Source organism: Atta colombica, unplaced genomic scaffold (genome assembly GCF_001594045.1).
Source record: "Atta colombica isolate Treedump-2 unplaced genomic scaffold, Acol1.0 scaffold281, whole genome shotgun sequence".
Taxonomy (NCBI): domain Eukaryota; kingdom Metazoa; phylum Arthropoda; class Insecta; order Hymenoptera; family Formicidae; genus Atta; species Atta colombica.
The window spans coordinates 682,771-694,189 of record NW_017259383.1 but is presented as its reverse complement, the minus strand read 5'-3'; the positions used below and the strand labels follow the sequence as shown (position 1 = coordinate 694,189).

Genomic DNA, 11,419 nt, shown 5'->3' with positions numbered 1-11,419 from the left:
TCGTCAAGATATCAAGGTATTATCGTTAAGATATCAATAATCGCGATTGGATCGATTTTCATCTCCAAGCGCTTACTCATCCTTCCTTTTCTTGTTGTATCACGAATAATTCATTCCTGTCGGACGGAACGATGGACGGACAGTAATAATTCCCAGTCGGGAAATTTAATACATGGAAAGAGCGATTTTGTTGAAGTATATAAAAATTTAGCTAAATCTGAAAATAATTTTGTTGATCCATCAAAATAATTATGTAGGAAATTCGAGCATGATGACAAATGCTGTAAAAAAATTTGATTTTTCTAGCAGCCAGCTTGAACGTTCTATATAAATATTTTAATGGTCTAACAAAATTATTTTCAGATTTATTTAACTAAATTTTTTAACACAAAACGTTCTTTCTGTATAATGAAAGTCATCCAAGCGTGACTATCTTTAAATACATATTTATACATAATAAATACACAATTTTCTTACAAATTACTTTATTTTCGCGATTTCACTGTTAATAAAATTTTAAAAAAAATTTTTTTTAATTTTTCGTTCTAATTATAATCTTTGATTTTTTACAGAAATGTTTCTGCAACATTAGAAGGCGTATAAAATCTTCTTCGAGTCTAACATAAGACACAGCATATCACAATATTTCGTATCAAAAGGAATTCGATATTCCTGCGTCGCGAAAAAAAAACGGAACGATAAATATCCAAGTGATTCCGTTTCATTATTCGTTGAGCTAAACGCAAGGGACCATTTCGAAATAAGAAGTTTCCACTCGGAGATCGTTCGTACCGTGAAGAACGATTTGTTCCACGATGATGAGAATGACAGGACGCGTTTTCGCGCGCGGAAGAAAAAGCGGCTGCGCTTTGCCGATTCTAATCAGTCTTGCCGGGACATTAAACCTTTGCTTCTTTCGTCACCTTTGAGTCGATTAATACCTGCCCGCGTGAAGCAAGAGACCGTGATCAATTAATCTTATTATATCATTGGTTGCAACCAATGAAACATAATTGTTTTTTTGAAGTCTTTGAAAGTGGACAATGAAATGTAATGAAAAAACGAAATTAAAATAATGCAAAAATTTTCCCTGAGCTAAAAACGTCGATTGGACGTATCGAAAATCTATCGAAGAGAAAAGACATCACTCGGAACTTTAATTTCTTGGGGACAGAACATTAACACGTTCCATGCTAAGTGTACCACAAATACACGTTAAACTTTCCATTCCAAGTGTTCTACGGATAGTATGTGATGGCTATTATATTGTATATATGCTGCTCTATGCGCGGGGATAGTTCGGCACGGAACGTATTAATGATGATTTTTTTTTCGTTAACGACTTGTTCATCTTACTGATTCTATTAACGTCGCAACACAATTTAATACTTTTCGCATGAACGGTCTATGAAGTCAAGCGATAATGAGCAGTCCGGATTACAGTGATCATTTGATAAAAAAGCGGCCAACAGAAAACGCGGGTGTCGAGACGAAGGTGAAAAATATGATGACGACAATATTGGACACGTCGAGAACGTTTGGAAGTCCGCAACTTTCCCTAGTTGAGGAATTATAGAAAGTCGGACGTCCCTGTTTCTGCAAGCGACGCCACTTAAATTCAAATTACAGTTTCGACACGAGCATCAGCATCGATGTAATAGACTCCTCGCTGTGAGCAACGTGAACGTTTCTCGCACGCGTCATGTCTCGCACTGAGATGCTTCAACATTTATCCCGAGATTCGCACGAATCCAAATATGTCTTGAGATCTTCAAATAAGAGAGATCTATTACTTGAGCAATCCTCAAGAAAGAAATTGGATACCGTTTAGACAACTTCTGAAATGCAGCATAACATAAAAAGAGATGCATAGATGTCTTATTTTATGTATATTCTATCTCATTTTATCTTAAGCAGGTTCTGAAAAATGGCGGATCAAACGCATGGTATCCACTCTCTTAAGGATTGCTAGATGTGTCCAGTCTGATTCGAACTGCTAATTTTAATTACAGAGCCGCTAGTTTAAGATTAGTCCCAGATGCTTGTTCACAAATCGCAATCGTGCGATGCAAATGGCATTATTTATAATGACTGTAACAAAGTAAAAGATGTCTGGAATGCTATTCCATTTGTCACGAGATTGAACGATTTTTAGAAAGATAAGTACACCTAAATTCACTTTCTTTTCGCGATTATCTCTTCATTCCGTTAACGTTTCTTTTATACGAAATGGCTGTGTAGGAATCAGGAATCAAAGTCTATGTGAGTCGCGATCACTCACGCTTGACGCAGCGAGGCCATCGCGCTGCGTCACTTTCGTCAAAATAGACCGAACATCTTCTTTGTCGAACCGGTACTCCTCTTCTTCCTGGCCGGCGCCGACATATCTGAATTCTCGCTCGTGGCGACAATCTGCGAGGTCGGAGTTAATTTGCTTCGCACGTGCTCATCCAGAAGCGCCTGCATGTCCATCTGCCATTGCTCCAGCTGCTGACTGAGCTCAATCTTCTGTTTGATCGCCTCCTTCAGCTGACTATCCGCCTGTAAGATGTCTATCCGCGTCCTAGCCAGCTCCACCTCCACCCTATTCTGTCGGGCCACTGCTTGGTCTCGCACCTTGTAAGCCTTCGCTACGATCTCATCCTTCGTCAGTTCGGAGTGCTCGATGTCGCACCTCGCCCTATCACGTTCCTCCCTGGCACCGCGCAATTCAGCCTCGCAGACACTCAATTTGCTCGTCAACTCCAGAATAGTATCACCACGTCGCTTCAGTTCCTCCTCCTGTATCCTGCACTGCTCCCGAGAGTTCTCCAGTTCTTCCCGTACCCTATGAAGTTCCACCGCCAATCCTAATTCTCCTGGTGCTCCTCTACCTGACAGTGCGAGATTATAGACTTCTTCGACCAGCTCTATCAGCGCACCCGGACAATTTGTCTACGAAGAAAATTGATAGAATGATAGATAGTATACTATACGTAATTATAATATACAGATTAACAAAAATGTTCCACAACGTTTTATATTTATTAAATCATTAGTGTATATTTATATACAAAAATACAAACTTTGGGAGTGTTAAGTGTCTTATTATAAATATTATATAAAATAATAATGAACGTTAAAATAACCTTCAGTTTTAATACAAATTTTTAAGGCACTGCAGAACATATCAACGATGGCTGCTAATTTTTTTCATGAATTCTATCAGATAGTCAATAGAATGATTTTTAGTTCATCAATTGATGAAATTTTTTTGATGCAGTCTTTTTATATTTAATAAAATATAACTAATATTCCACAATTTGCTCTTTTTTTAATATATACATTATTATCTAAGTAGCAAGTTTATTTATTATTTTGATAAGTTTATTTATTTAGTTTAAAACGATTTCTTTAATGTTATTCTGACAAATGATGACAAATAAATGATTTACAAATTGTTACCTGGGTGATTAGACATAAAGCTTTGTGGCCACTTTTTCATACTGTATACTTACAATTTTAAAAATAATGAAAAGAGTTGCTTACCGGTGAAGAATGAGTATCCCGATCGTTAGTTCCCACTTCTGCCTCGGAGTTGGTGAGATTAATTACCAGCATGGATTCATCGCAGTCGCTCTGCAAACCCGAGTCGTCCTCGCCGCGTCTCAAATGAGCACACAGTTCCCTTAGCCGCTTCGTCGCCCTTGCAACTTCCGTTCTCAAACTTCCGTCTTCCTGTTCCCCGAGCGAGCTGCCACTCTCCTCGCACTCCATTTCTGCTTGCAAAGACCTCGGTGTTTTCTGTATCGAACCAGACCGAGCTCTCCTTTCTGCCTCGATAGCTGCCAATGCTGATGCCAGTTCGTCTCTAAAAAGGATAATAAATGTAGGAGACGATTTAATATTCTATGTGTTCGGTTAGACTTCAGAGTATTTTATATATTTGCTATATTTTCGAGAAGATGACGTTTGTTTATTTGACATCAGCTGATCGCGTATTCACAATAACGGCTAAATGTATTGTCGTATAATTGGACCACATAAAGCAAAATAAATTCTCGATTAATATTGGAATTCGAAAAGACAACACAGAGAGATTGAGCGTTAGCTCTCGCAAACATTATTTCAGATTTGCAAAAATATCTTTGCACATTGAAATACTTAAGCATAAATCTCTCTTGAAAAGAGACATTCTACCTTTTCTCTTTGAAATCTGTATCCACCATCCTACATAAATACATTTCAATGTATACAAAAAAAGAAACTAACCAAGATATTTTTCGGTGATCGACAGGAATATTTTAACATCTCAAATATAAATTAAGTACAAAATAGATATTAGCAAAAAAATAATACAATGAATAAAATAAATAGTTCGTAAAAAAATTGTTCGTTTGATATCTGCGTTTACTCGATGAAGAAGCAACTCTCATCTGGAAATGGATTTCGAGAACATCGTGGAAAGATCTAAATGTGAAATGGATCATACTCAATTGAACATTGTCCCCGCATGTTAATTGAATAGCCACGTGTTTAGATCACAGATTGTGGTCTCACCTCTCTTGCTCCGCCATTCTCGCGCGATGTTCCGCTTCGTGACCGAGTCGTTCCATGGCCGTAGCTCTCTCCTCGGCTTCCTCGAGGGCCGCGATCGCCCTGGCCCTCTCCTCTCGTAGCTCCAAGGACCGCCTCTCTAATTCCGTCCTTTGTGCGGATACTAGTTGTACCTGCAACGACGTATGAATGCAAAAATATATTATAATATGAATGATATTCTGACAACACTTTCTCATGTCATTGTTTCTTTGTTTGAATTTGACTTAAGTTTCAATTTTACTTTTCACTTCTGCTTACACAGTTTTGCTGAACTATTGTATATAAATATTTAGCTATATACAGATCTAAAAATAATTTTTTTGATTTATCAAAATAATGGTAAGATGCTCAAGCATGATAAGCAATACTGCAAAAAGTTTTGATAATTTAGCAATCAGTTTGTGTCCTACATATTATTTTTAGATTATTATTTATTAGTTATTTTTATAGTCCAACCAAATTATTTTCAGATCAGCATCTAACTTACTTTTTAACTAATTTTAAACTAATTTTCAAATACTTTGATAAAACCGTTTTTTCCATATAGAAGTATGAAACATGCGAGTGCATAAATGCAATGTTAAAATATATAGTCACAATTCGCGAGATGCAACTATTTATTTTTATACGTGTATAGTTCAGTAAATTTTGTATATGTGTCACGAACAATTTCTGAGAGTCGACATCCGGTTGCTATATTTGCTATTATAAGATGAGATGAAAGGGCGACGGAACGAAGCAAATCGGGTCGACCGACGAGGGTCATGTTCATTTTTATTCGATGATAGCATTTTCCCAGAGATTGTACGCATAAAATTCACGTGCGAACACGAGCACGACGATTACCGCTTCCTTTTCATAAAAAGGATGCTGCGAATTATTCAGCAAGCCCCACCTGAGAACTATTCCGCTTCCGATGGATAATGATTAATAACAATAGTTTCCGTTTCGCGCGCAATTAGAACAATTAAGCGAAAGGGAAACCGCGGCAAGAAATTCATTAATGAATAGAAAAAAGTCAAGTTCTTATATGCAAAAAGGATTTAATTACGTACTACTGGATGATGTATGATAATATGATCGAGATTAAAAATTCATGTTTACCTCGTCCCTAAGGACTTCTAAGCTGCTGACATGATCCTGCAGGGTAGTGTTTCTGAGAGCGCAATTTTCTCTCAGCCTCTTCACTTCCGCGAGCAACTGCTCCTCTTGTTTGGCAGCTTCCCTCAGCTGATCGGCCAGCCTCGTGTTTTGCGCCGTCAACTCTGCAACTAGGGTGGCTTGATCACGTTCCGCTCTTCTTGCCCTTTCATTTTGCTCCTCCAACTGGCTCCTGAGGCTCTCCACGTCAGCTTGGAGCTCCAAAGCCCTCGTCTCACTCTCATCTCTGGCTTCCTCGAGTCTCCTCCGCAATAGATGCCTTTCCTGCTCCAAACTCTGCACATAAAAAAATGTTTCGTATTAATTTTCAATTACGATGAATTCTTTTCTTTTGAGTAGAGGTGAAAGTACAGAGTGTTGCATAACGCATAACGCATGATGCATAAGAAAATAAATCAATTAAAATCCTTCATTTCCTTCCTTTCTATGAAATAAAAGGCTCAGAGTAGTTCGTTGTCTTATGCTTTATGTATTGTGCATAAAGCAAAAGTCTGTACTCCATCTTATTGATTTTATGTCGACTGAAACAACGCAAATTTTTGCGATCTCTGCTTCAAAAAGGTATTTTTAGCATTTAAAAGGACACAAAGACCCGCTGATTATTCCTTTCACGAAATCGACGTCTTACATTCAAACATCATTCGGAGAACTAGGAGAAAAAAAGAAACTCGCGACGTGAGTCAGTGAACATGCATACATTACATTTCTCGACATCCATACTTACGCACAACGAGATCAAGATGGTGTAGATAGATAAAGTTTGAGAACTCGGTGAAAGGAGTTGGTAAATTTATTAACGTATAATTAGACGCACAATTTGACCGCAGTTAATCAACTACCTCACTTTTCTTTAAAGACCAAATACTTTCCAAGATTAAAAAGAAAAAAGGTACATGATGCGAACATTTCTTTTTCCAATTATCGAGTTATCGCGGAATAAAGTGAAAATAGAGAAAAGGATCGCATGGGATCGGAATTGAGAGAGAAAGAGAGAAGAAAGATTGAAATATTTGTACTTCGGCACGTAAGAGGGAAAAATCTCCGCCGACAAAGGTGCGAACACGATACATTTGTGCATAACAAAAAAACGCGATACGAGAACTGGTTTCATTGCGGGTACACACGGCAAGCAATGGCCACACACGTGAATCGCTTTGTTCTCACATGAAGTTTCTCAACCTGATGCTGGATAACGCTCAATCGCGGCTAGTAATGAGACGTAACAACCGAAAAAACACGGGTAGATTCTAAATGAAGCGTTAACATTAATTAACTTCATTTACTGTTGCAGTGAGGCATTTCCTGTTAATTAATTGCAATACTAAAACTTGCGATGTTCGCGCAATCGCATTACGAAATGTAACATAATTTTACAAATACAGGGGTAATATTTTATGTATTTCTTGCTTTATCGATGATTCATTTTTCAAATAAGTTCTGACTTTTCTTCTAACATTGTTTCTCAACGTTGTATTCTTGAATACGTTCACAACACCGTAAACTGAATCAGCACACATCGTGTTATCAAGATTAAGTAATTGTCTGAAACGAAGATCAATAACGATAAAATAAGATGAAGTATAATTAAATGCAATCTAACTCTGATAATAAAATATCATTAAAATAATAAGCATATCATGATTTAATTATTATTCGAATTCAAATCGATATTAAATATTAAATATTTTCATCAAAATGAAGTGGCAGATCCATATTGATGATAACATTAAAATTATGCTTTCGTTTAATATATTACCAGTTTTGAATGTTTTATCTAGCAAGGATGAGCAAATCGTCACTATTTTGGGTTGTCAAATGTCATTATGTTATATGAAGTATGTAAAACATACGTGCCTAGAAAACATTATGCTTTCACGTACAAAAGAGGTTGATGTCGGTAAGGTTTATCGAGTTGGAAGACATGACCTTGGTCTCCCATGGTTACTCATCGACCGATCGCCAGCATGCCCGTAGGTCTACAGTTCACCGATTCTCAAAGTTCCGCGGAAGGCCAATGAACAATAGACATTACTCGACATTATGGAGAACAGAACAAGAAATTGGAAAAAAAAGTTTGTCAAGTATATGAGTATATTTAGGTATTTATTTTTATTAGATATTAATATAAGTAATAATTTTTTATTAGATATTATATAATAAAATTATATATAACACAATTTGTATTCTTCCGACATAAGATATTTTCTGCAGATATTAATTAAAAGAATTGCAAATAAGTGACAGTATAAATATTTTAAAATTAAACATGTTGTATAATTTGATTGGATAATATAAGATACTTTTAGAATCGATTTTAAATAATTTGCGATATAATAAAATTATATAAAAAAATACTTTATGTATATAAAAAAATATCTTATATTTTATTCAATCAAATTATACAATATGTTTAATTTTAAAATACTTATTTGCAATTCTTTTAATTGATATAATGTTATCTACAGAAAATATCTATATCGGAAGAATACAAATTTCGTTGCGGAAATTACAAAATTGGTGTTAACAAAGATAGAGAGAGGAAAGTTTTGAAAAACGTAATAATTAAACGTTAACTAGCATAGAAAATTATAACATTGATGTAACATTTCATATATTTATAATTTCTTAATAAAATTAATAATAGATTAATGTTTAATGTATGATGTAATCTTTTAATGTTTTAATAACATTATATCAATATTATAAATTCCACTCTTATTTCTATAAATTATATTCCTACTCCTGTTACGTACAACGTATTATACATTACATTACATTTATATTGTTGACTAGGAAAGTATAATATTGATGTAATGTTATTGCTAGCTGGTGTTTATGGAAATAATAAATAAAATATTTACTTCTTATATAAAACAAAACTATAACAAAATAATTGGAAACAAGTCTTCAATTTTGTTCCTCTTTACAAAAGCTGTTGCGAATTCAACTCCGATCTGATTGGTTTATCACGAGAGAACGCGCATATTCCTGCGCATCTAAGGACTGTACCTCATGACTTGAACACGATATAAATCATGGTATCTCTAACATTCCGTTCACCAAATAACACCGCTCCAGTTGTGGTTTTTGTACTTTGATACAACGCCGTATAACACAAATACGCCGCCAGCCAGAAATACCGGTGCTCGCGGAAACACGCGCGTTGAAATCTCTCGAGTGTGATGAGTCACACTTGGACCGAACAATTTTTGCAGTCGCTCGAACGTCGCTTCCTTCGCGACCGAGCTGCTCGTGGTGCATGCAAGCGGCTTTGAAACAGCCGACAGACAAGCCGAGGCCGCGAGCAACGGTGCGAGCTGTTGGATATGTTTGGAACTTCATTATTTATTTAGAACTGCATTACAAGTTCAGAGCATGTTAGATCGGCACGCCGCGCAAAATCTGGCATAGCATTTTCCGATTAAGTTTTAGTGGGAATGCGAAGAAGATTAAATATATAAGCTAGAGATTCTCAAGTAAGAAATTGGACAACTTCTTGATTGGTTAGCTATATTTTTTCAAACTTGATATCTCATTCTATCATATGCATAATCTATCTCGTTTTATTTTAAGCAGAAAAATATGGCAGACCAGATATATAATGTCTAATCTTTTACTTGAAGATCTCCAACATAGACGATTTACACGAGTGTGACTTACGGTCCGCTCTTGTCTGCTGAAGCTTAAAAACGCGACCGTTATATATTTACTTAAACGTTATCGAATGTACATACTAATCTATTTGTTCGCGACAGGCAATGAGTCATAGATCCGTGACGTTGGCGACGGTGCGCCAATCCGGCTGCGTCTGCAATTTGCAAAATACTATGTACCGCACGCGAACACAAGTAATTGCATACGGTTGCGTTTTTTTTACTAGCGATTTAATGCCAAGTAGAGACGATCCCGGAGTCATGACTCACGATTCCTGTCTAATTCCCAATCCTTCGCTCGTCTCGTTCTTGCAACATGCCGAGGACGGTGTCGGCATCGATGATAGGAACGATGGCGCATTCCGCAAAATAGAAGTTCAATAGATTGCGAAATAAAAATTCAGTATATTGTGATCATATATCACTGGGAAGAGCCGCGACTGGCACGAATACGTTACTGTTTTCGATCTATCTAATCGAGCCTGTCGTGCCTTTCGTGTCTGCGCGCTATAAGTATATTCCCATATATTAATATTCCTGTAATGTTAAAATATTCAAGAAATATTTTAATTAACTTTTAATTAACTTTTAAATATGTTTGGAAAGAGAAAAAAAGAAAGCCTATTATTAGTTTTGCTTCTTCTTCTCAATTTTATTTACAAATTATATATAATAATTGTGCATTTGTGAGGCAGCTTTTTAAAATTTACGATTTTACTTGTAAAAAATTCTTTTCTAAATTTCGCATTTTAAGTTGCAGTTACGTGAAAATTAAGTATTTCAGACAAAAGAGATGATTCCAGATTTAGAACAAGAGAATCAGAGACACAAAGCATTCTCCATTGAGACTGGCCATCTCGGGCGTTCTGAAACTTTCGTTCACCGTCATAAAGTCGCGTGATCATGGCGAAACGGATATTTCGCTTTTATTGCAAAACACGCCAATCTCTAGCGTTCAATCTATAATTATAAGGTAGGAGTGAGACCAGTGGCGCAAATGTCTGCCAATGTGCGGCTTAATGGACACCCTCCCACCCACCCCTCCGTCATTTTCTGTGCTGCTATTCCATTTCAAAGAAAAGGAAAACATGCCTTGAAATAGGAGATATCTAAGAAACTGAGATATCTAAGAAATAGTCAATGTAAATGGAGCTAAAAAATTTCAAGCTCAGTGTCAGATACTAATGAAATATTTTCTATTAGTTTGAAATCGCTGCAACTGTTCCTTTATTCATTATTTATCATATATATCATTCATCTTCTTATAATTCCTTAAATGTCAACAAATCTTAAATATCAATGAATTTATTGTTGATTCTTATTAACATATATATAGCATCTGAAACGCAGCAAAGGTTTCTTACAAAAATCCACACGCCATTTCAGGCTAATGACTCGTGGCGACCGTGGGAGATATGACGTTTTGTGGATAATCGTGAATTAATCGCCTTTATATTCTCGGTTGCATTGCGACCAGCCAGACGAGCATTATTGCGTCGCACCTCGTTCACTTTCCCTCGAAGAAAACGATAATGCCGAGCGCGTGCAATCGGACGGAGTAAAGTAGAAGGCGAAGGTAGGGAGGTTCGTAATCGCGAGGCAATGGCCTGTGACGAGTCCGAACTCCGACGGTGATCGCCAGCGCAACCAGGTCCATCCGTTACGTGATGGAACGAACGTATCCAGCAAAAACCGACATGGCCGGCGCGAACAGGATAAATTCTTTCATAAAGAAATCATTGAATTTGGCGATATTTCCAGAGAAGAAAAAAAAGATCTCAAATTTTTTTCAAATGTATAATCATTTAATAATACAACAAATATAAATGAAATGTTCTTTTTGATGAGCCCCTTTCTAACAAAAATGTAATGTATCGCCACCCTCTTAATTTTCGACTCAATTTCGATAATGAAATTTTGGAACAAATCTGTTATAAATTCATTTGAGATTAATAAAAGAATCCTGTACTAATTATATGGAAAATTGAGAAAAGAAGTAATCTTTACATATAATTCACATGTAATTT

At 36.2% G+C, this 11,419-nt stretch overlaps 1 protein-coding gene across 1 annotated transcript in view; it reads right to left on the bottom strand.

Moving 5' to 3' along the window:
- Window positions 1-549: 549 nt before the first annotated feature.
- The window catches only part of LOC108689932 (bicaudal D-related protein homolog), a 32,454-nt gene continuing 21,584 nt past the window's right edge, over window positions 550-11,419 (bottom strand). The window contains exons 3-6 of the mRNA XM_018196925.1: window positions 5,683-6,015; window positions 4,540-4,709; window positions 3,529-3,850; window positions 550-2,934 (exon numbers count right to left, since the gene is read on the bottom strand). Coding sequence (XP_018052414.1) covers window positions 2,320-2,934; window positions 3,529-3,850; window positions 4,540-4,709; window positions 5,683-6,015 — 1,440 coding nt within the window. The 3' untranslated portion in view covers window positions 550-2,319. The remainder of the gene's footprint in view (window positions 2,935-3,528; window positions 3,851-4,539; window positions 4,710-5,682; window positions 6,016-11,419) is intronic.